Source organism: Littorina saxatilis, unplaced genomic scaffold, assembly GCF_037325665.1.
Source record: "Littorina saxatilis isolate snail1 unplaced genomic scaffold, US_GU_Lsax_2.0 scaffold_395, whole genome shotgun sequence".
NCBI lineage: Eukaryota > Metazoa > Mollusca > Gastropoda > Littorinimorpha > Littorinidae > Littorina > Littorina saxatilis.
The window spans coordinates 44,034-70,202 of record NW_027127436.1 but is presented as its reverse complement, the minus strand read 5'-3'; the positions used below and the strand labels follow the sequence as shown (position 1 = coordinate 70,202).

The following is a 26,169-nucleotide window of genomic DNA, read 5'->3' as shown; positions in this document are numbered from 1 at the left end:
TTGGACTGATCTTGAAAGGGGATTTCTCACTGTAGCAGTATTTTGCACATCAGTGACTCAACACTCCTTCACTGGATTGTTAATCATACAACAAATTACTATACACTTAAAGTATACCCAAAGTCCTTGGAGGACCTGTGTGGGAACAATACAATGTTGAAAATGCTGAACTAGTGTCTGTGATACATTAGAAAACCTGTTTTCAGACCCACCGATACGACCCCCTTTAGTATGTCGCCTCATTTTTTCAGACGTTTTCTTCAAGTACTTGTCACTAATTTTATCTCCATTATCGACTCCCTCTCTTAAAAGGCCTGAATATCTCAGATTTTTGGAGATCGTAAAAGTCTGAAACAGTCAGGTGCCACATACTGTTCCTGAACTGAAATGCACACAGGACTCTGCGACGGTCATTCTTTTCAGATTTTCATTAGTCTTATTTTTTGAAAGTTTAACATTGATTTTCTCTTCCCACAGTGCACTTTGACGTGCCATCGGATCACAAGCTGGACCAGGAACAAGCGGCAAACGCCATCCTGAAAGGAGCGGAGGTGGAGATTGAAGGGGAGAGGAGCCTGGATGACAGCATGATGGATGTGGTGGAGGCCCAGAAGCGTGTCCTGGACCAGTGGTGCTTCGCCGAGCATTACGACCCCCATGTCCTTCATCAGGTCAGTTGGGCAGATAACAGGAAACCAGTGGGAATTCAATATGCGTGTTACTTGGGAGGCTGCTTAAACTGCCTTTTAGGACCTGCAGGTTTTAAATGGACTGTGTTTAACAGACACACAGGTCACAGCATTACGTCTAAAGAATAGTTAAATGAAACCAAAAAACCCAAATCGATTGGCATCATTAGCGACAAAGACAACTTTACAATTACATGGAAGCTAGAACTGCTTTACAGTTCGCCCTTTCACACATGTTTAGTTATACCTTCGACTTTTTTTAAGCACGAGGCTGTTTATTTCAATGCTAATGTTATTCTCTCAGGTGCCAGGAGAAAGGTTCTGAATAACTCTCATTAAATTACATATCTTACCCAACTCACATATAGCAATTAACCCTGGTTCAGTGCTGGTATTGCTGTACGCGTCCCCTTGGTAACAAGGAAGACGCCTCTAAAAAAGAGTGACCGAGACCCGTAAGGGTGTCTAGGCCAGCCCGGAAACGAGGCTGCCTTCCGTATGCGCGCGCATACTCCGCCATATGCATCATTCTAAAACTCAGCGTCAGTGAGACTGGTCGCATTTGATGTACGCTCGGGCTGTTTCAGCCGTTGTTACTTAGTCTTTTTGACTTTGTTTCGTTCCTCTTGGTCTCTTCTTGTCATCTGGACTTCACAACTATGTTGAGGTGAGGTCGTTCCTTGTATTTTGCTTGATTTTGGCAGCATTGTTGGCCGTATTTTGGACTTACAAATTTTTTCAGAAATTTTTTTCGTGAGTCGATTTTTCTGTCATGGCTGACAATGCTAAGAAGAGGTCAGCTTCTTAATAGGTAGCTGCTGTGCCCTCTTCTCCTAAGAAAGCTTTTAGAAAGTCTAAACAATCCGGTCTAGGTCCGTTTCTGTTGTAGATTCTCTTGCTAAAAATCTTTTGATGTGTTGATTGTTTTACCCGCTAAGCCGGTAGACAAGTCAGCTTCCATTTTGTCTACTACACTGGTGACTATTCCGGAACCCCCATTTTGCCGGCTAAGCCTACGGATTAGTCCGGGCTCGGTTTTAAACATGTTGTTACTGGGCTTGCGTCTGTAGACGTGGCCTCTTTGCTTTTGACTTTAAGTTCACAGGTTTCTGCTTTGGCGGCCGAAACTTCGTCAACATAGGCAGAACTACGTGCTGTCCCGGCCGGGGTTGCTGTTTGTTCGTCCCTGGACAGTGGTCGTTCGTCCCCTGCTGTGACCTTTACGAGGGCAGATGTGCATGCCTCTCAGGAGGGGAGCTCACGGTTTCCGGCGTCTGTTGGTTCACCTTTTGGTGTTCCGTCTTCCTCACAAGGTATGTGGACTACACGAGTAGCTGGGTTCTCCAGCGAAAGTGTAGAGCGTTGTCTTGAGAAAGTAGCCTCTGGTGAAAGCCCAGGCGAAAGTTCCAACCCATCTGCTGACATTAGCCGCTTAGTCGGTTGGTCAGTGGGTGCTAGGGGCCCTGACAAGCGAACAGAAGTTCCTATGCTTCCCGCCACGTCAGTAGACAGTGGCCTGGTTGAAAGGCTTCTGTTTCCGCCCAGGGGGCAGGAAGGGGTGCGTCCACGGTGGTGGACGACATCCAGCTTACTTGCCGTTCATGTTGTCCAGCGCAGTGACGTGGGCAGCGGAAAACGGCATTTAGGTATTGTGGAAGTTGGTGGACCGCGAAAGGCGGGGGTCACCTTCCTGATTGCGATTGCGAGCATGAAGGAAAGGATAACGAGGATACTTCCATTTGAGGGTGCGTCCACGGGGATGGACGACACCCAGCTTAACTTGCCGTTCAAGTTGTCCAGCGCAGTGACGTGGGCGGCGGAAAACGGCATTTAAGTTTTGCGGAGGTTGGTGGACCACGAAAGGCGGGGGTCACCTTCCTGATTGCGATTGCGAGCATGAAGGAAAGGATAACGAGGATACCTTCTTATGAGGGTGCGTCCACGGGGATGGACGACACCCAGCTTAACTTGCCGTTCAGGTTGTCCAGCGCAGTGACGTGGGCGACGGAAAACGGCATTTAAGTATTGTGGAAGTTGGTGGACCGCGAAAGGCGGGGGTCACCTTCCCGATTGCGATTGCGAGCATGAAGGAAAGGATAACGAGGATACTTCCATATGAGGGTGCGTCCACGGGGATGGACGACACCCAGCTTAACTTGCCGTTCAAGTTGTCCAGCGCAGTGACGTGGGCGGCGGAAAACGGCATTTAAGTTTTTACTGGAGGGGGTGGTTGAGAGCAAAGCTTCCTCCACCTCTATCCGGTTTGATGACTTCCGGAAGTTCGGAGGAACAGGATGTTCACTTCAGCTTCCGGGAATCGTTGTCCATTGCCCTGGAGTTGGCAAATGGCCGCGTGTAGCCGGGTGCTCCGGTGAAAGTGGTGTACGTTCGCAGGAGGTAGCACGCTTTGTGCGGTGAAAGTTCTGAAACCATGTCTGTTCTTCCGCTTTCTGGCGCACGTTCAGCAGCGGCTAAGAGCCCTGGGCAACGTAAGCTCCCGCCCTGGGGGCAGGAAGTTGTTGGGCTGGGTGATTCTTGGGTTGACCATGCGAGTCTCTCTGGGGGTCACTTTCCTACCTTTGATACCGAGCAGGAAGGAGAGGCTTATGAGGGTGCGTCCACGGTTGTGGATGGCACCCAGCTTAACTTGCCGTTCAAGTTGTCCAGCGCAGTGACGTGGGCGCTGGAAAACGGCATTTGTGTTTTGACAGGAAGGGGTGGCTGAGAGCATTTTATAACTTCCTCCACCTCTATCTGCGTTCGACGACTTCCGGAGCGGAGGAACGGGAGTTCACTGCCGTGGCCGGGAATTGTCGTTCATTGCCCTGAAGTTGGCAATTATCTGTAAGTTTGACTTCCGCTTCCTCCAGGGGGGGCAGGAAGTGAGCAGTAGGGCTGATTCTTTGTTGGAGATTTAAGTCTAGCATGGAGTCAGCTTCCGGATTGCACGGATGTGCATGACGGCTGTTCAGATTAAGGTGCTCCTGTTTTTCTGAAAAGCACTGAATTTAGGTTCCTTTTCAAGTTAGCAAGTGCAGTGGCGCTCGCAGCTGAAATGGTTCGAGGTACAACGGGATCGTCCGGTGTGTTTCTATGCAACCGGTTGGTCCTGATGTTTACTAATCCACGGCCTGTTGCGCTTTCGCTTTTGCGGCTGTGACTTCTGGGTACAGGATGGGATATCCTTCTACTGTTAACACTGTGGTGTTGGTAGTCGGCACTTTTCAGCCTTTGGCTTCCGGTTCCGTTTCTGCGGTTCCTTTGCCTTTTTTACAGGCTGTATTCACTTTCTCTTCCAGTATTCCAGCTGGCATGAGTCAGGTGGATGGAGATCTGGTCATGGTGTTATGGCGTTTGAAACTTTTCAAAACTTTTCCGATTGTTGGCAAGTTTTGCCTTATCGGGATTGGGGACTGGTTCTCATCATTTCGATGTTCGTTATGATGCTATTGAACAAGAGGAGGAAATGGATAGGCTCATACTTCAGCTGTGTCGCGGTTCGCGCCATTTTGTAGTTGGTTTGAGCTTTCTGAGGAGAATTTTTGAGTGTTAAGTTCTTAGATCCTCTGGCGGGGTCGTCTTGTTCTTACGGAAGTTTTCACAAGCGAGTCTTCTTTGTCACCACTACCTTTGTGGGCAACGCTCGACTTTTTACCTGTGGTGCCGGTGCTTTAGCTTGTTTCTTACGCTCAAGTAGCGTGTCACTCGCGGAGCGCTTTCTGTAGGCTTCGGTAAACTCCAAGCTTAAGAACTTAGGTTCTCTTGTTTTTCGTTCTATGGAACCGCCCTCGGGTTTGGTAAACATCCATCTGGATGGCGATAGCAAGGAGAAACTGTCTGTTAGATCAAGATCTCCTAGCTCTGGTAGATTGAGGCATCATTTCTTTATGGTTGGCTCTTTTGAACAAAACCTGCTTTTAGTCTCTCGCTTGGGCGGTTACGTTCTAACAGGTTATCTTTGTGGTCCGACAGGACTCAAATACAAAGGATGTAACTTTGCCGTTTTTACCTGAGAGTAAGCCTCTGCCCTTTAAGTATTATTCTGTTGGCGAGAGGTTAATCTCTTTCTTGTTTGAAAGTTCTCTTTTTAAGCCCGCTTCTATGCACGCGGGTTCTCTGACTAAGAGAATCTCACGGTAAAAGGATAGCGCAAGGCAGGCCTTGGCCGTTTTTCGTTTCCAAACGAAAAGCTTCATGCTGGCTGTTAACCACTTTGGGTTTTGGCTCCATACCCTCGCTTTCACAGGGCTCTTTTATAGATAGTTTGGGCGACCTGTTGGTCGCACAGTACGGGTCTTTGCAATCTTGGTTTCCAGACCTCTTAAGGCTGGCAAGAAGGTATCTTTGCTTTCTCACATTGGAATTACATGAATGTCTGCTGTAAGGGTATCCTTGAGATACTTAGGGGCTTCCGCCTCAACTCTGGATTTGGTTCAGAGTTTCTGTGTTCAATGCAGAAGTGTTTTTTCTGGCTAGGTTTGCTATGGACAGCTTTTTGGAGAAAGACTGATCTATGGTACTTAGGTTTCTTTCAAAATGTCTGGCTAGTAAGCAGAATTTGGAGAAACCAGCTTCGATTCACAGTTTAAACCTTTTAGCAATATTCTGGCTCCTCTAGAGCCATATTTAGCCATTTGATCATTTCGAGTTCAATGATTTTTCTAACTCGCATGGATCTTTTCAGATCATTGTTTCTAACAGCTCTTGGTCTTATCTTTCAGCTCCGTCGCTTTTTAACCTTGAACGGTTAGAAACGACGTTAAACACTGGTTAAAGATAGAAAGATTTTCTATCGACTTTGGTAGAGGTAATGACTTACTTAAGTCAACCTTAGCTATATAGACTGCCACATTGTTTAGGCATGCTTTCAAGTGGTGGCAAGGAAATTAAAGGGGGGGGGGGGGGGGGCAGTCAGTCCTCTCTCTTCGGGTGGCGCGAACTCAACTTTCCTCTCTTGAGCAAGTTTATTGCTTTTGGAGATCCTGATGTACATTTTTGTCCTGTTAGAGCCCTCAGCAGATTTCTGTTTCGGACTGTGCACACTCGTTTGGAGACTCAGAAACTTCTTTTTATCTCATTCATCATGGTACGGTTTAGAGATAAGTCGAAAGTCTAGTTAGCCAAGTGGGTCTCCACCATAGCTAGACAAGCTCATGTCTGGTGGCAGAGTCAGGCAGGGAATGTCAGGGCAGTCTTGCCCTTTACTACAGCCAGGCCTCATGAGGCAAAAGATTGGGCTGCCACTCTAGTTGTTCTTCGTTTTGGTCTCCTGGCAGAAGTTCTTGAGTCGGCTTACTGGCTTTCTTGAATGTTCTTCATTGATGTCTATCTCAGGGATGTCTATGCCTTGAGACAGGATGCGTTTCTGGGTTACCTGCTCTGGTAGAGGCTGGACAAAATCTCGATTCCTAATTGGGTAAAGTGCCCTCCAACCTTTAGTAGCAATCTGCTATATGTGAGTTGGGTAAGATATGTAATTTAATCAAACATTTTAGTAATAAATTTTCATTTGATTAATATACTTACCCAACTCACATCGCTTATTCCCTCCCGCCTCCCCGCTGTGGGGTTATATATGTCTAAAAAAGAAGTGAGTTGGGCTTCGCTTTAGAATGATGCATATGGCGGAGTATGCGCGCGCATACGGAAGGCAGCCTCGTTTCCGGGCTGGCCTAGACACCCTTACGGGTCTCGGTCACTCTTTTTTAGAGGCGTCTTCCTTGTTACCAAGGGGACGCGTACAGCGATACCAGCACTGAACCAGGGTTAATTGCTATATGTGAGTTGGGTAAGTATATTAATCAAATGAAAATTTATTACTAAAATTTTTGACTTACACATTTTGTATGAATTTAGAGGGCTTACTTCCCTTTATTTATCAGATCATTGACTTTCTAAACGCAGGTATTGAAGGAAGCGGCCTACAACCTGCCGTTCCTGGAGTCATATGAACACAAGAGGGATCAGTCTTGCATGCTGGTCCTGCACAGCCCATTCAACAATGAGCTCCAGAACCACGTGGACTGGCACACTGAACTGCACTCTAATGCTGGCTTCAGGTTAGTGCAATATATTGCCCAGGTGTGTGTGTGTGTGTGTGTGTGTATGTGTATGTGTGTGTCATTGTGTGTGTGTGAGATTTTGTGTGTGTGTGTGTGTGCGTGTGTGCGTGCGTGCGTGCGTGTGTGTGTGTGTGAGTTATATAGAGAGACGAAGCATGAGAGAAGGTCTGAGGCAAATCAGATAGACATTAGCATAAAGGTGTGTGTATATATGTATGTGAGTGTGTGTCTTTGTCTGTCTGTCTGTCTGTTTGTCTGTCTGTCCGACTGTCTGTATTTTCAAAAAGTGACCTAATTGTCATCGCTTTTCCAAATCATTAAAAAAAAGGTTTGGCAGATGAGCTGAATTGACAGCAAAGTCTTTTGCGATATAAAAGAAATTTGATGGTTTTGCCGACTGTCAATGCAGAACGACATTCTGGCATTCATGAGGTATGATTTTTTTTTTTAATTGCAGAAACTGCAGAGTATGTAGCAGCGGATCCTATAGCTGATTGGTTGTCGGAGAACAGAAATTTGTCTGCACATGGTGAAAATGCAGGTCTTGCCATTTGTAAAATGTGTTTTGATTTTTTTCTCTCCAGAAACTACCTGGAATATGTGGCAGAGTCAATTGCTGACTGGTTGAAGGAGAAAGAAGCAGAGTATCAAGCACATCTCTTGTCAGCGGAAGTTGAGAGAATGCGACAGGAGGAGGAGGTAGAGGGCAATGAAAAGAAGGGAAAAAAGGGAAGGGCATCTCCCCGCAAATCTGGTACGAAGTTATTTGTTGTTGTTATTTTTTGTTTTAATTCTGAGACATTTTAAAAGGGATTTATTTGCATCTTCTTTTCAGTAATGTGTGTAATTTGCCCTGTCCTTTGCTAAACTACTTTCAATCAATATGTAGACCAATAGGTCATAATCAACTGTGATTGTTTTGTGTTGCCATTCACTAAAACTTTCTAAAAATTAACCCCTCTTTATTTCACATGAGATTGTTTTTTCACACATTTGCTTTTTGGGTGCTTGAATCAGTAAACATTTTTATTTGAATGGAATGTCTAAGTGGCCAAGATCTGTATAATTCAGACGCGGTTTCTTAACTGACAGGATGAACATGAACTCTTCAGATGTTGTCACGCAACAGACTTATATCATTGTGACCATACCAAGCCCGTATTAAGCAAAAGGAATACAGTCGAATTCGCTTAAGACGAATCACTGGGGATCGGGAAATAAGTTCGTCTTAACCGAAATTCGCATTAAGAGAATTGATTGATTTTTTTACTGTCACAATTTTAGAAGTAAAATTTAAAAAGTCGTGTAAAAGCATGTACATGCACATTCTGATCAATCTCCGATTTCATGGTGTCCACCAGTTCTGGTGCATGTACTACCCTGGCCAAGTTTCCTCTCAAGACATCAAAGAGACCGTCCCATAGATTAAACTCCCCATAGGTTAAACTCGGTCACTGACCCGGGTGCAGGAAGTGTTTCCGAGTCCTCTCTCATATGAAAGGGGAACCACGTCTCATAGCTAAAACTGGGTCAATGACCCCTGGGAAGAAGGTCAGTGTCTATAAAGAAGGCCACCCAGCCATCACAATGGACCTGCCTTTGATCTGGCCTCACACGCAGATCCTTGTAGCCTTGTGACTTTTAGAGACAAAGCGGCTCTGGGGCGATGAAAACGTGTTTGTTAAAAGAGGGGTTCATTATGCAAATGATATGATATGTCGATCTCGGGACGAGTTTAAAGATTTCATCATAAGCGTGAGTAAATTACAGACATTATGCATGCTTGGGAATCCAAAAAGTGCTCGTTATAAGCATAAATTCGTTACAAAGAATTCGTTTCAAGCATTTTTGACTCACATGCGAAGCAAAAGTGAGTCTATGTACTCACCCGAGTCGTCCGTCCGTCCGTCCGTCCGTCCGTCCGGCCGGCCGTCCGGAAAACTTTAACGTTGGATATTTCTTGGACACTATTCAGTCTATCAGTACCAAATTTGGCAAGATGGTGTATGATGATAAGGCCCCAAAAAACATACATAGCATCTTGACCTTGCTTCAAGGTCAAGGTCGCAGGGGCCATAAATGTTGCCTAAAAAACAGCTATTTTTCCCATTTTTCCCATTTTCTCTGAAGTTTTTGAGATTCAATACCTCACCTATATATGATATATAGGGCAAAGTGAGCCCCATCTTTTGATACCAGTTTGGTTTACCTTGCTTCAAGGTCAAGGTCACAGGAGCTCTTCAAAGTTGGATTGTATACATATTTTGAAGTGACCTTGACCCTGAACTATGGAAGATAACTGTTTCAAACTTAAAAATTATGTGGGGCACATGTTATGCTTTCATCATGAGACACATTTGGTCACATATGATCAAGGTCAAGGTCACTTTGACCCTTATGAAATGTGACCAAAATAAGGTAGTGAACCACTAAAAGTGACCATATCTCATGGTAGAAAGAGCCAATAAGCACCATTGTACTTCCTATGTCTTGAATTAACAGCTTTGTGTTGCATGACCTTGGATGACCTTGACCTTGGGTCAAGGTCACATGTATTTTGGTAGGAAAAATGTGTAAAGCATGTGAGTCGTATGGGCTTTGCCCTTCTTGTTTTAAGCATGAAGAAAGAGGTATTCAGTTGGGAACTTAAAACTAATACGTTATAAGTCAAAATTCGTAACTAGCGTGTTCGTTTTAGGTGGGTTCGACTGTACATGATACAGAAAGCGGTCACTTGGTCAAAGGGACTAAGTAGTTTGGACAAAGCATGACGGGCGTGGTGGTAAGACGTCGGCCTCCTAATCGGGAGGTCGTGAGTTCGAATCTCGGTCGCTGCCGCCTGGTGGGTTAAGAGTGGAGATTTTTCCGATCTCCCAGGTCAACTTATGTGCAGACCTGCTAGTGACTTAACCCCCTTCGTGTGTACACGCAAGCACAAGACCAAGTGCGCATGGAAAAGATCCTGTAATCCATGTCAGAGTTCGGTGGGTTATAGAAACACAAAAATACCCAGCATGCATCCCCTGAAATTGGCGTATGCTGCCTGAATGGCGGGGTAAACACGGTCATACACGTAAAAATCCACTCGTGCTAAAAACATGAGTGAACGTGGGAGTCTAAGCCCGTGAACGAAGAAGAAGAAGAAGAAGTGAGCTAAGCAGTAGACAAGTTTCACAGTATTACCACACAGCTTATCTCACATTTTTACAAAAATATCAAATGTAACATAGAATTCTTCAAACTTTTTAAGGTCCATTATTTACCAAAGCACTTCCCAAACTGGCGCCTTAGATAGTTCCTTTAAAGAAATGACGGTCAAATTGACAAGACACTGCATATATTAAAGCTCATTTTTCATTGTGACACCCATGATCGCTTGCTGGCACTGATCTTCCACAGTCAATACAAATCCCGACAGAGTTATTTCCAGAAATTGTCTATTACACACTTGTACATAGATTGACTTAGCAAATATGTTTTTATGTTTGATATATCAATCAGTGGGATGATATGTTTTTGTCACAAATGTTTGTGCAGACGAAAAAGGAGGAAAAGACAAGAAGGGTAATCAAATAGCATTGAAGTAGTTTTATAAAAAAAAAATTTTTTTTTTAAAATTTATTATAATATTTTCAAGACACACTCCTTATCATGAAAATTTGGCTCAACGTCTCAGATCTGGCCCGACTTTTACACGGGATAGCTACATCCCTCCACTTTGTCACATACCAAATGAGTTGTTCTTCAGTACTGGTGACAGAAAGGGGGAAAAGTTGCAAAATTCAAATCCCTAGTTTTGTTTCTGAAATATAGCTTTTCATAAAGCAGAAATACTGTAGTATCTGATGTACATAAGAAGAAATCACTGGTTCACATGGTTCTTACATAATCTAACTTTTAAAGCTGGTTCTTGTGTGTAAGTATGATGACGATAGGACCCGAAACAGCTGCACGGACTGAGACAGGAATTGCAGAGAATGTTCTTTGCCACTCGAGTCGTGTCATACTTTTGGAATAGCAAATTTGAAAGGATTCTTTAAAAAACGGCGGAAAACATTATATACCCTGTGAGCTATCGAGGATCCTCCCCGTCTGGGCTGTCGAAACATGTTCTTGTTAAAAGACGCTTTCAAATGGTTAACGGGGAGATTACACTCGAAGCACATTTAGCGAAGTTATGTTGCCAAATCATCAAAGATCAACATTTCACTACACGGATCGATGCACACAGTGACTTTCACACGACCGAAGACTACTTACTAGCAGACTAGCAGACGACAAGATCTAAATATTTAGATCAGTGATAGCAATCCGTTGAAGAACAGTTACTCCGCTTATTCGTCTTCAGTTTAAAGCTTATTTCCCTCGCCATAAGTTTCCTTGCAGATCTGCGGTCGCGTAGTGAAATGAACTATAAGTGTCATCGGAAGATTCTTCTCAGTCAATCATCGAAGCACAGTAATAAGTTCTATGCTGACAAAAGTCACTTTAGAAAAACACGACCATTGACTTCATTTATGAGCCCAAAGGTAACAATATCGACAAGAATGTACGCATTTGACATTAAATGAAACATTCATAGACAGTTTCCAACTCACCAGATCTGCCAAAGAGCCTTCATTCGTGAAAAACGATGATTTTAATCAGACAGGTATCGGAAACAATCTCTTGGTAACCTGCGTTTCTCCTTCCGAAGCGACATCATGGCGCCACATTTGTTTGTTTATGGCTGTTTATCGCGAAACAACAAAGTTGAAATTTGTGTGAAAAATATCATAAATGTGTGGCGTGTAATCTCCGAATCAGTTCGTTATCTGCAATTCGATGGTAATTCAGTCAGCGTGGAGTTACTTTGCATCAAAGGCGAAGGTAACCTGCGTTGCATGTGCGACGGCGTGAGCAAATTTGATTGCAATATTTTATACAGGAAGTAAATTTCAGTGATTCTGGCTCAGTCTTGTAGATCTGTTAGGCAGTGTTTTGGTAGTGTATCTGCTTTTCTACTATGAAGCTCATTTGGAGTGATACGCTGATCGAAGTGGGGTACCCTATGTGTGACATCAGCCGTATGCAGATTACGCCGCAGAACACTCTCGTATTTCACAAAGACAACAATAATTTGCAACATTTCAAGAACTGCATCAGTTTTATTACATATATACTATTTAAACAAAAACAGCACAGACACGACTATTATCAACAACACAGAACGGGAGGTAAGTCGGCAAAGACACTCCTAGTGTGCGTTCTCGTTTTTGGTCACCATTTTTGCTAGCATTTTCACAGTAAATCTTAACATTTCCATTTATCTATTGAATGATTGTGGTATTTTCTTTGATTGTGGCGATTCTCCTATCTCTCTGGCATGTACTGGGTGCTTTGTGACCAGTTTCTCCCCTAGACTGTATTGAAAAATGCGTCCGTGTGAGCTGACCCCCACTTGTCACCAGTAGCAAAGAACAACTCAAATACCAACACCTTGACTGTGGTGTCAATTGGACTTTTTTATGGATGAATTTCTTAAAAAGCGGCTAGTTGCTCTTATGAAATTGATTGATAACAAAATTATTATTGTGCACAGGGAGCACAGAGACTGTTTTTGGTATACATGTACATGCAGGGTTTCATTTACTAGTGCGCCCTGCGCCATTAGCGCATTACATCTAAAAATTTCCCTTCACAAATCCCTTCAGCGCGTCAAAGGGCGCATTGAGATTAACATACCACTGCGCCACCAAATGTACACTTTACATCGGATTACACACACACACACACACGCACGCACACACACACACACACACACACACACACACACACCACACACACACACACACACACACACACACACACACACACACACACACACACACACACAAACACACATACAGAGATAACACGATATAGTGGCTAATTCTCAGATGGCATCATATTGCACCATATTGCATCTTTGGTCAAAACGTGTACATGCCTCTTTGGCGCTAATCTTGTCTTCGACTATGTCCCATCGGAATTCGGTTTAGGGAGACATGATGTCCCATTGGCTTTTTCTACCAGACTAAACCCTGTACATGTATGACCAAGTGGAGGGATGGTGTTATATACCATGTAATAGCCTGGTCAGATCTGAGATAGTGAGCTGAACTCACGGTTTACACCAAAGAAAGTGTGCCTTTTAAGGTTTTTAAGGTTTTGTGAATTTTCCAGTGTGGTTTTCTAGCCAGTTTGCAAGTTGTATTTGATTTATGTTTTGTTTTGTTTTGTTTAATGCTTCATTGGTTGTAAATTATGAAAGAGTATGTGCTTCTTTCTATCAAAACGTTGACAGAAAATGAGAAAATACTGGGAAGAGAGTTAGAGGTTAAAAAAAACCAAGTCGCGTAAGGCGAAAATACAACATTTAGTCAAGTAGCTGTCGAACTCACAGAATGAAACTGAACGCAATGCAACGCAGCAAGACCGTATACTCGTAGTCCACCGCTCACGGCATAGGCAGTGAAATTGACAAGAAGAGCGGGGTAAGTAGTTGCGCTAAGAAGGATAGCACGCTTTTCTGTACCTCTCTTTGTTTTAACTTTCTGAGCGTGTTTTTAATCCAAACATATCATATCTATATGTTTTTGGAATCAGGAACCGACAAGGAATAAGATGAAAGTGTTTTTAAATTGATTTCGACAATTTAATTTTGATAATAATTTTTATATATTTAATTTTCAGAGCTTGTTTTTAATCCAAATATAACATATTTATATGTTTTTGGAATCAGAAAATGATGGAGAATAAGATGAACGTAAATTTGGATCGTTTTATAAATTTTTATTTTTTTTTACAATTTTCCGGTTTTTAATGACCAAAGTCATTAATTAATTTTTAAGCCACCAAGCTGAAATGCAATACCGAAGTCCGGGCTTCGTCGAAGATTGCTTGACCAAAATTTCAATCAATTTGGTTGAAAAATGAGGGCGTGAGAGTGCCGCCTCAACTTTCACGAAAAGCCGGATATGACGTCATCAAAGACATTTATCAAAAAAATGAAAAAAACGTATGGGGATTTCATACCCAGGAACTCTCATGTCAAATTTCATAAAGATCGGTCCAGTAGTTTAGTCTGAATCGCTCTACACACACACACACACACACACACACACACACACACACACACACACGCACAGACAGACACACATACACCACGACCCTCGTCTCGATTCCCCCCTCGATGTTAAAACATTTAGTCATAACTTGACTAAATGTAAAAAGGACCCTTTCTTTTATGTCAACAATTTACATACAAGCTGAATTAAACAGGTCTGTTTTTTGTGCTTGATGTCACAATTGTAGGCTCATATGTTATTGCTTTTTGAAATGCTTGTGCAGACGGGAAAGGAGCAGGAAAAGACAAGAAGGGTATAATTTTTAATGCAAAAGCATTGAGGCAGTTTTTATATATTAAAAAAAAAATTCTGTTCTATTCTTTGGATGCAGGGGTTTGTGAATATGTTCACAGTTTTGGGAGCTGGCTTTCTGTCATTTTCTAGTTGTCTTTGAGTTTTCCTTTTGTTTTGGTTATGTTATTGCTTTACACATGCAGACAAATGTATGCACTTTCATGCAACGCACACACTCACAAGTGTACACACACACATATACACACACACACACAGACACACACACACACACATACACACACACATACACACACATATGCGCACACACACACACACACACACACACACACACACACACACACACACACACACACACACATGTGGTAAGGAAGACAAAACTACCCTCTCATTTTGTTTTACATTTATTTCAACTGATTGAATAGAGGGAATGAGAAAAAGTGCTTGCTTTGCTTTTTTTGTAACAACCTCACTCAACAACAACAACAACAAATTGAGTTTCCAAATCAATTATTTAAGAGGGAAAAGTGGAGAAAAAGCGTAAAACAAATGTTTCACCTTCCTCACATTGCTTTTCTGTTTTTGGAAGAATGATTTTGTTTTATTTTATTATTGTAATTTTTTTACTTTTTACCCAACATGTTTTGAGCTGAAAAAAGTGTCTGCCACGCATGGTTTTTTTTTCTGGCTTGGTGTTGTTTCTGCATGGCTGAAACTGCATGGGGTTGTTCTTCTTAGATTTTTTTACTTAGCTAATTGTTTTGCTTAATTCTCCATGTTTACCTAGAATTAAAAAAAAGCATATCAACTGACAAATTCAGTTCATATACACGTATGTTGGGTGTTACAAAGACAAGCCTAATCATCTCACAATTAAGCTTGATAATGTCAGAATGAAATTGCAGTCGCCTTTAGCATTTTTGTTTGTTTGTAGGATTATAACTTATGAGACTAAACAGAGCAATCTGCTGTTGCATCGAATGAGGTGTCTCTGTGTGTTCTTCAGGGATCTACATGTTTTGAATAAAACGAGGCCGGGAGGCTTAATACACTGATTGGAACTTTTAAATTGCACAACTGTTTGGCTGCATTACTAGAATGCGCACTGATTTGTCCCATCATCCTAGTTTATTTGTCAAATGTGTTTATTATTGTTAAAAGACATAAATGAACAAGAAATTCCTCCGAGGTAGGAAAAACACCCCCGTCCTTACCATTCTCACTGCCACCAACTGAGAAGGTTATTTCCCTTTGACCATTAATATGTCCCTCTATAAGTCCTTGTAGAATCTTAATCCACCAATAACTCCCTAACCGTGTGTTTGACTGCTCCCAATTTTTGTAAGGACCGTCTCAGGAATGTATAGAACCTGTTCACCAAGTTTGGTGACGATCGGTCCGTTCATTCTTGAGATCTATATGCGAACACAAGCACACAAACAAACAAACAAACAAACACATCGACCGAATCCTATACACACCCCTATACCGGGGGTGTAATGACACAAAATGTTTCTTTGTTCACATGACATTAAGACTATTGAAGTATAAGAGAATTCATACTTCCACTGTATTTCTTAAGTTACCGGTAGTCGTGCACATAAACTATACAGGGTGTTCCTTTGACACCAACCAGCCATAGTAATTAAGTCTTAAAAATGCAGTTTCTGCATGACGTACATTTGTCAAAAAGGCCACGGTCAACCAGTATGGCTAACGATCGGGTGGATGCCTATTTCATACTAGTATTTTCATATTTGTACCTGTAAAATACCAGACATTTTGGGTTGACAGGATCCCGGTTGATTAAAACAATAATTATTTGCACATTTTTTTTTTTTTAAGTGTATTTTGATATTGTTACTGTAAAATATCAGAAATTTTGGGTTAACAGGATCCCTGTTGATTGAAACAATAATCATTTGTACTTTTTTTTTTTAAGTGTATTTTGATATTTGTACCTGTACAATATCAGAAATGTTGGGTTAACAGGATCCCGGTTGATTAAAACAATAATTATATGTTCTCTTTTTTTTTTTTTTTAATCAGCTCGCTCAAAGAGCCCGAAGTGTGGCTCCAGGTCAGGCAGTGTTGATTCACTTTCGAGCGGCAACTTGTACGTGCGAGCGAACTCGCTGAAATCATGGAAGCAGGAGCAAGACCGCATCAAAGCTGAGGAAGAAGAGGAAGAGAATATCAAGAAGGAAAAGCTAGCTAGGACCGCAGAAAAGAAAAAGGTATGATTATTAAACTGTTTATGTGTTTGTCTGTTGTAATATGTGTTGTTTGTTCATTTCATAGATTTTATTATACAGCTGTTGAATATTTGTGACCGTTTAGTTTTGCTTTGAATAATACAAAATTCCACAGCCACACTGTTTAACACACCCAACCCCAACCCCTGTACAATAAAATGTGACCTCAGTAGAGCCTGGCAGATTTATGAATATATACAATATGACAAATCATTGTCGTCCTGGAATTTTGGCGTCACGGTAACTCGATTCTTGACGATTTTGATGATTTAAGCATTAGACTACGTAAATCATTCTCCATGAGGAATTGTCTCTAAACTACGATGGACAATACATGATTTAACATTCTTTTATCTTTCTATCCACATGGGTGCAACTCTGCCGGCTACACGCCGGCAGCCGGTTTTTGGTTTCATCGGCTGCCGATGTTTTTGTTCCAGGAGAGGTTTTTTTGGCATTTTTAATACAAAAAAAGCTGGACCCCAACTTTTGCCGGTTTTTGGAATTTTCCAGGTTGCACCCATGTATCCATACCAGGTACAAATATAAACACTATAAAAATAATCAGTTTTGGCCTGAGTTCTACTGAAAAGCTGTCTAAATAGAGAATACTACATGGCTTGCTGTGTCGTTCCAGATTTACACGAGTTGTTTTTTAAATATTGAACTGCGAGCGAAAGCGAGCTGTTCACTATTTGAAAAAGCAACGAGTGTAAATCTGGTACGACACAGCAAGCCATGTAGTATTCTGTTTATCCTACATACTGTACTTTCGTGTATTTTGCTGAAAATGTCCTGCATTCGAGGCAGCTAAATTGAAGACACTTGTTTTGGAACCTCGATCTCTTCAAAAGCCTCGTGCAATCTATTACGTCAAAGCAAAGAAACGTCACTCTGAAAGTGTGGCGTGACGTGTTAGTTCTAAAGATTCATCGAGGGTAATTAGCGAGCGCAATTTGTGTTTCTATAATGACGTTTGTCTCGGTGACTTGGCAGTGGAAAAACAGGTCCCTGCCAGACTTGGTTAACATGACCTCATTTACATGATAATACACATGTGTGATTTGATCGATTATTATCTCACGGGTGTCTCTCTCACGTATGTAGGATAAAATAAGTTACCCCCAAATTCTGTTCTGAAAAAAATGTAGGTGAAGAAAATGTATTGATTTGGTGGAAGTTCTTCCGTCCCAGCCACGTCTTTAAATCTACCCCACTTGCATGGATTCAGAGACTTTGTGGTAGAGAAAATTTGTGTTCCTAATGTATGAACCATGCAGTGGTATAATGCTTCCGACACATATGAGTCCTTTAGAAATTAAGTTAGCAAGTGAATACAACTATTTTGAAACATGTATCTCTTTCAATTAAAAACAAAAGTTTACCAAGAGAAATCACCATGCTGACAAAAAATTTAGACAAACAATTTGAACATAGACTGCCACCCCCCCACCCACCCACCTGAGTCGAGCGCTATTCAGTCTTGGCAACATTTTGATTCTTTGTAAAAGTGTGCATGGATCTGTTTGTGCTTTTGCACATGTCATAATCTCTGTGTGTGTGTGTGTGTATGTTTATGTTTGCAGCGTAACCAGGTGTGAAGAAATTTGGAACCTCCAACCTCCCTCTTGACTATAATATTCAACACTGTGTTTTGCATAAGTTTCCAAATGTTTATTATATTCTTTATCTGCTTGAACATACATTTATTGCTGCTTTAAATTTCTTTTGTTTTTCCTTAAAAATTGAATGGTTTTGTCAAAAAATTGCAAAAGTTGTTTTGTTAAAAAATTGCAGAAATCATTTTGTTAAAGGCACAGTAAGCCTCCCGTAAACCATCACAGATACTGTCAGGCACACAGTACAAACACCCTTTCATTTAAACACTCACCGCTTGAGAACATCCTAGGTGACCTCCGTAAAGAGCGAGCAATTTTCAAAGAATTTATTTTTGCGTGGTTTATCTTATCCCTGAGCCATCGTGAGCTTATCTGCAATAGCATGTTATTAAGAACCTCTGACTGCACGAAACAAACGGCTGTGGTTCACAAGAACTCTAGTGATGGCTTTTGAACCATCATCTGCTACGAGAACCACGACCTTGCGTGATCCTGCTTCCGGGCTTTTCTTTTTTCAAACTTTCAAAACTTCGAATTGTACTGATCTTGTCTTGATGAAAAAAGAGTTCTTTTATGATTTAAGAATGTTTGTGTAACAAGCTGTCAATTTATTATTTAGATTTAAAAAGTTAGGTCTAGCGCCAAAACGCAACACGGTCCGATTGTCTCTGAGACAATCCGCAAAATTAATTCTTTGAAAATTGCTCGCTCTTTACGATACGGGCACCTAGGATATTTTGTTCCCGTTTGGTGAGCGTTCAAATGGAAGGGTGTTTGTACTGTGTGTAAAAGCCTGACAGTAACTGTGATGGTTTACGGGGGGCTTACTGTGCCTATAATGTTGACCAATTTGTTCAGGTTTTGTTTCATCATTAATCAACATTGTCTTTGTCGTCATAATTATCATCATCATCAATCATCTTTGATGCCATTGTTGTTTTCATCATCATTATCGGTAGCAGCAGAATCAACGTCATCACCATCAGCTAGTACATCGTTCTCTCTACCCTAGCCCTCCCTTTCATTCCTTTGAAAATAATTTGTCATATCACAATATACATGGGCAGGGATGTAGCTCAGTCGGTAGCGCGCTGGATTTGTATCCAGTTGGCCGCTGTCAGCGTGAGTTCGTCCCCACGTTCAGCGAGAGATTTATTTCTCAGAGTCAACTTTGTGTGCAGACTCTCCTCGGTGTCCGAACACCCCCGTGTGTACACGCAAGCACAAGACCAAGTGCGCACGAAAAAGATCCTGTAATCCATGTTAGAGTTCGGTGGGTTATAGAAACACGATAATACCCAGCATGCTTCCTCCGAAAACAGCGTATGGCTGCCTAAATGGCGGGGTAAAAAACGGTCATACACGTAAAATTCCACTCGTGCAAAAAACACGAGTGTACGTGGGAGTTTCAGCCCACGAACGCAGAAGAAGAAGAAGACAATATGTGAGTGTAGTAATGATTGTAAGAATCATATCAGTATTACATCTATGTGTATTTCAAATAGCGTGTACTTTTGCCTTAAAAATAAAAGGTGTGTACCTTAATAGCTTCAAACTTGATTTATCACATTAACACATCTAATCCCGTGCAGAAAAAAACGGTTCAAACTAAAATCTCTGTCGACAGCAGACAAAAATAAGACGAGCTGACTGACTCTGCTGAATGTCTATCGGTCAGTTGACGGATTGAGACCCGTATGTGTCGGTCTTTTCCGAATTTAACATGGCAAAAGACCGATGACCGACGCCCAAGCCATTAATCCCTGTGTCTCTTTTATTCAGTGTATATTCTTGGACAGCCACAATCTGAATATTGAACATGCGCATTATGTACAACTTCTGTTACATGCATATGGTTATACCAATCTTGTTTCTTTGAATGAAAGTGTTTCGGGAATGCAAAGCCTATTCATGTAGTCCCCCCGCGGGTTAGGGGAAAGAATTTACCCGATGCTCCCCAGCATGTCGTGGGAGGCGACTAACGGATTCTGTTTCTCCTTTTACCCTTGTTAAGTGTTTCTTGTGTAGAGTGTGGTCAATTTTTGTGGAGATTTTGGTCAGGCAGTGTGTAGGAGATGTTGGGTCCTTTGTACTGGAAACTTGCAATTCTCCCGGTAAGGTCATATATTGTACTACGTTGCAAGCCCCTGGAGCAATTTTTTAATTAGTGCTTTTGTGAACAAGAAACAATTAACAAGTGGCTCTATCCCATCTCCCCCCCTTTCCCCATCGCGATATAACCTTCGTGGTTGAAAACGACGTTAAACACCAAATAAAGAAAGAAAGCTATTCATGTAGGAATATAGGGTGAAAATCAAATAATTGGATCAGACATTTTATTTTTATTACAAGGCCTTGTTTATTCAAAAGACTTAACTTTACCTGGTAAATCAGCATGTATGAGTTGTTCTTCAGTACTGGTGACAGAAAGGGGGAAAAGTTGTCAAAATTCAAATCTCTAGTTTTGTTTTTGAAATATAGCTTAAGCAGAAATACTGTAGTATCTGATGTACATAAGAAAAAATCACTGGTTCACATGGTTCTTACATAATCTAACTTTTAAAGCTGGTTCTTGTGTGTCTGTGTGTATGTTTGTATGATGACGATAGGACCCGAAACGGCTGCACGGACTGAGACAGGAATTGCAGAGAATGTTCTCTGCCACTCGAGTCGTGTCATAGGGTACTTTTGGAATAGCAAATTTGAAAGGATTCTTTAAAAAACGGCGGAAAACATTATATATCCTGTGAGCTATCGAGGATCCTCCCCGTCTGGGCTGTCGAAACATGGTCTTGTTAAAAGACGTTTTCAAATGGTTAAACGGGGAGATACACTCGAAGCACATTTAGCGAAGTTAATAGTGTTGCCAAATCATCAAAGATCAACATTTCACTATGTACACGCATCAATGCATAGTGAAATGAACTAGTGTCATCGGAAGATTCTGCTCAGTCAATCATCGAAGCACAGTAAGTTCTATGCTGACAAAAGTCACTTTAGGAAAACACGACCATTGACTTCATTTATGAGCCCAAAGGTAACAATATCGACAAGAATGTACGCATTTGACATTAAATGAAACATTCATAGACATTCCAACTCACCAGATCTGCCAAAGAGAATTCATTCGTGAAAAACGATGATTTTAATCAGACAGGTATCGGAAACAATCTCTTGGTTAAACCTGCGTTTCTCCTTCCGAAGCGATGTGACGGCGCCACATTTGTTTGTTTATGGCTGTTTATCGCGAAACAACACAGTTGAAATTTGTGTGAAAAATATCATAAATGTGTGGCGTGTAATCTCCGAATCAGTTCGTTATCTGCGTTTCGATGGTAATTCAGTTAGCGTGGAGTTACTTTGAATTGAAGGCGAAGGTAACCTGCGTTGCATGTGCGACGGCGTGAGCAAATTTGATTGCAATATTATATACAGGAAGTAAATTTCAGTGATTCTGGTTCAGTCTTGTAGATCTGTTATGCAGTGTTTTGGTAGTGTATCTGCTTTTCTACTATGAAGCTCATTTGGAGTGATACGCTGATCAAAGTGGGGTACCCTATTTGGAGTGATACGCTGATCAAAGTGGGGTACCCTATGTGTGACATCAGCCGTATGCAGATTACGCCTCAGAACACTCGTATTTCACAAAGACAACAATAATTTGCAACATTTCAAGAACTGCATCAGTTTTATCACATACTATTTCAACAAAAACAGCACAAACACGACTATTATCAACAACACAGAACGGGAGGTAAGTCTTCAAAGACGCACCAAGTGTGCGTTCCCGTTTTTGGACGCCATTTTTGCTAGCATTTTCACAGTAAATCTTAATATTTCCATATCTATTGAATGATTTTGGTATTTTCTTTGATTGTGGCGATTCTCCTATCTCTCTGGCATGTACTGGGTGCTTTGTGACCAGTTTCTCCCCTAGACTGTATTGAAAAATGCGTTAGTGAGCGGACTCCCACTTGTCACCAGTAGCAAAGAACAACTCATATGCTGCCTGAATGGCGGAGTAAAAACTGCCAAATATAACACATAAAAATGCACTCGTGCAAAAACATGAGTAAACGTGTGAGTTTCGGCCCAAGAATGAAAAAAAAGAAGAAGAAGATGGGTTGCCTTTATGTATGAGGACTGTTAAGGGGTAAACGTTCATACAGTGGAACCTCCATTCAAAGACCCTCGTGCAAAAACATGAGTGTGAGTTTGAACCCATTGAACGAAGAAAAAGAAGACGAGAAGATCATATGGACAAATTTCTTGTTTCTAGCAGGAGAAAGAGAACAAGGAATCTGAGAAGTCCAAGCCCGGGTCGCGAGGCAGCAACAAGCCCAAGACGTCCCTCATGCCACCCGATGATGGCGTGCCTGAGGACCAGCCCTCAGCCATTTCGGAAGAGGAGGAGGCACCGTACTGGCCTGTGAGTTGTTGTTGTTGTTGTTGTTGTTAATGTTGTTGTTGTTAATGTTGTTGTTGTTTTTGTTTTTGTTGTTGTTGTTGTGTACATGCATGTATGTACATGGGTGTGAGTCTGCATGTGTATGTGTCTGTGTATATGTCGGTGTATATGTGTGTTCTTGTTGTTGTTGTGTGTACATGCATGTATGTACATGCATGTATGTACATGCGTGTGTGTATGTATTTGTGTATGTGTGTGTTGTTGTTGTTGTTTGTGTGTGTACATGCATGTGTGTTTGTGTATGTGTCCATATGTACACTCTTCAAAAAAAGTTAAGGATCGGTTGAAAAAACGGATCTAATTATAAAAAATTGCCAAAAAATTAAACATCGACATAATAATTAAAAGATTAATGTGTTTGAATTAACAAATGAACAATGAGTCTTGGCCTAGAATTTTGTTTGGCAGGCAGAGTTATTTCCCTTTGTGGGACTTCTCAAAAGCTTCTGCATTTTGGAAGAAAAAGGGTGTTTTTTATAGCCCCATGAAATTTGCGGAACGCATGCCAGGGCAAAAGGTTGTGATGCATGTGCTACAACAGGGTCCTGGCTATGAACATCGCTCACCAGCTTGTGTTTAAAGGTTGACACGCTGACACAATTATGCACAGTAGCAACATGCCCCCAGGACTGGGTGGCCGAGTGGTAACGCACTTGCGCTCGGAAGCGAGAGGTTGCGAGTTCGACCCTGGGTCAGGGCGTTAGCAATTTTCTTCCCCCTTTCCTAACCTAGGTGGTGGGTTCAAGTGCTAGTCTTTTGGACGAGACGAAAAGCCGAGGTCCCTTCGTGTACACTATATTGGGGTGTGCACGTTAAAGATCCCACGATTGACAAAAGGGTCTTTCCTGGCAAAATTGTATAGGCATAGATAAAAAAAAAATGTCCACCAAAATACCCGTGTGACTAGGAATAATAGGCCATGAAAAGTAGGATATGCGCCGAAATGGCTGCGATCTGCTGACCGATGTGAATGCGTGATGTATTGTATACAAAAAAATTCCATCTCACACGGCATAAATAAATCCCTGCGCCTTGAATATGTGCGCGATATGAATTGCATAAAAAAAAAATTACAAAATTAAAAAAAATAAATCCCTGCGCTTAGAACTGTACCCACGGAATACGCGCGATATAAGCCTCATATTGATTGATTGATTGATGTAGAAAACTGAGCGATTTGGATAGAGGAAGGGCAATAGGATGGCTTAGTATATGTTGCTGCCAGGCAAGTGGCCCAGAGGCTTGCAGTGGCTCCCTCTGTCATCATCAGACTAAAACAGAGATTCCACGCAACTGGAAGAGTGCAGGAGCGACAACGTTCTGGTCGGCCCAGAGTCACCACACAAAGAATTGTTCGTCCACTGCTCCTTGTGCAAATGGGACTTTTCCTGCCAGCACGGTGGTCTGTTCGACTGCACTCGCCACGTGCAGTCAGCATCCCATAAACAGTTTGCTACTGAAAAGTGACTATAGCAAGTCCCTGTCAACTCAAGCTAGATCTGAAGAAAACTGATGAAAAAGTTATCTTCTCATCAGACACTTAACAGCAGGAACCGTCACGATAAAACCTTCGTGGTTGAAAACGACGTAAAACACCAAAATAAATAAATAAAGAAAGAACAGCAGTGAATAAAGGTCAGAAAATATTTTTTTTTTATTTCTTACAGTTTGCACAGCAATATATTTACTCTGTGGTTTTATCTATATATATATATATATATATACGACTTGTGTCTGTCTGTGTGTGTGTGTGTCCGCGATGCACGGCCAAAGTTCTCGGTGGATCTTTTTCAAATTTGGAGACTGTATTCAGCTACACTCCGGACACAACCTCATCGATGAGATATTTCAACACGTGCTCTCAGCGCGCAGCGCTGAACCGATTTTGGTTTTTCTCTGGATCCATTCCCAGTAACTCTTCCTTATCTTCTCCAGTGTTTTCAGCCGCGTTTATCTCCCTTCCTCCGTGCGGGTCCCCGGCACAGCCGGGTATTCGGCTCGACTTCTTCCCGGCGCAGCCGTAACCGGCGAAGCGGGTATTCATCTAGTCTATCTATATATATATACGACTTGTGTCTGTCTGTGTGTGTGTGTGTGTGTGTCCGCGATGCCAAGCCAAAGTTCTCGATCGATCTTTTTCAAATTTGGAGGCCATATTCAGCTACATCCCGGACACAACCTCATCGATGAAATATTTCAACACGTGCTCTCAGCGCGCAGCGCTGAACCGATTTTGGTTTTTCTCTGGATCCATTTCCAGTAACTCTTCCTTATCTTCTCCAGTGTTTTCAGCGTTTACCTCCCTTCCTTCGTGTGGCGTCAATCCATATTCCCTTTTTAATTTTTGGAAGGTCACTGTCGACAACGCTCAATCCATATTCCCGTTATACTATTTTTAGAAGGTCACTACTCTTCTCCAGTGTTTTGCGCGTTTATCTCCCTTCCTTCGTGTGGTGCGCCGGCTGGGTCCCCGGTGCAGCCGGGTATTCGGCTCGACTTTTTTCTGGCTCAGCCGTACCCGGCGAAGCGGGTATTCATCTAGTACATATATATGTAAACTCCACTTTGAATCCCCAAAACTCCACATTCAGCATGGCCTTGCTCCACTTGCCTCATTTCAGGGTAAACAGGTCTGGAACAACCCTGACTGCTAATCACCGAGCAGCTTGCCGAGCCTGGTGCACTCAACATGTGAGGTGGCAACGTCAGCAGTGGGCTCAGGTGTTGTTTACAGATGAGTCCCGCTTTTGCTTGGAACCTGCTGATGGTCGCATCCGAGTGTGGAGGCGTCGCGGAGAGCGCTTCGCAGAAGGCGCTGTTCTGGAACGACAGCGTTTTGGCGGAGGCGCTGTGATGGTCTGGGGAGGGATCAGCACACATCTAAGGACACCTCTGTACCATGTAGTGGGCAACTTGACCGGTGTCCGCTACCAGAATGAGAACCTGCAACCCCTGGTCGTTCCAGCCCTCCAAGCGATAGGCCCTCGTGCGATTCTTCAGGATGACAACGCACCTCCCCATCGCTCTGCAGCTGTAAACACCTTCATCCAGCAGGCCAGGGTCAACAGGATGCTGTGGCCAGCCAACAGCCCAGACCTGCACCCCATAGAGCACATGTGGGACGAGCTTTGTCGTCGGGTACAGCAACATCACCCTCCTCCTGCCAATCTGGGTCAACTGCTGCAATGGCTCCAGCTGCAGGAGTGGAATGGAGTTCCCAGAGCATTCATATGCAACCTGATCCACTCCATGCGCCAACGATGTGTTGTATGCCTGGGACACAACGGAGGGCACACGCGTTATTGACACCGATTCACATTGTTGTGAATTCCATTTTTGAGGGTTGTCACGTTGACACACTCTAGCTAAATTGTCACTGCCGCGTTCTATCTTTGCTTTGTTTGTCATTACTCCTTGGTTGTTCAATTATATAATTTTAAAAAAATGAAAGAATTCGGTCTTGTCTGTTTTGTGTGGCGTGCTTGTAAAAAAGTGATCCTTAACTTTTTTTTGAAGAGTGTATGATTGTGCACAAAAATTTAAAAAAATAAAAAATCTGAATTCTTACAAATGTTCCAAAAATCAGTGGGTAAAGTTTCAGTCGTGAAGTGCTTTTGTCTTTGTAGCTGCAGAAAAAAGAGAAACAATTTTAATTTCTTTTCTTTTGAGCTGAAGC

The 26,169-nt window shown here is 42.2% G+C and overlaps 1 protein-coding gene across 1 annotated transcript in view; it reads left to right on the top strand.

Moving 5' to 3' along the window:
- The window catches only part of LOC138955896 (sperm-associated antigen 17-like), a gene marked incomplete at its 3' end in the record, with an annotated part of 106,398 nt that overhangs the window by 39,344 nt on the left and 40,885 nt on the right, over positions 1-26,169 (top strand). Inside the window, 7 exon segments of the mRNA XM_070327404.1 lie at positions 478-671; positions 6,594-6,748; positions 7,336-7,505; positions 10,289-10,315; positions 14,123-14,152; positions 16,201-16,388; positions 22,305-22,454. Of these exon segments, the coding sequence (XP_070183505.1) occupies positions 478-671; positions 6,594-6,748; positions 7,336-7,505; positions 10,289-10,315; positions 14,123-14,152; positions 16,201-16,388; positions 22,305-22,454 (914 nt within the window).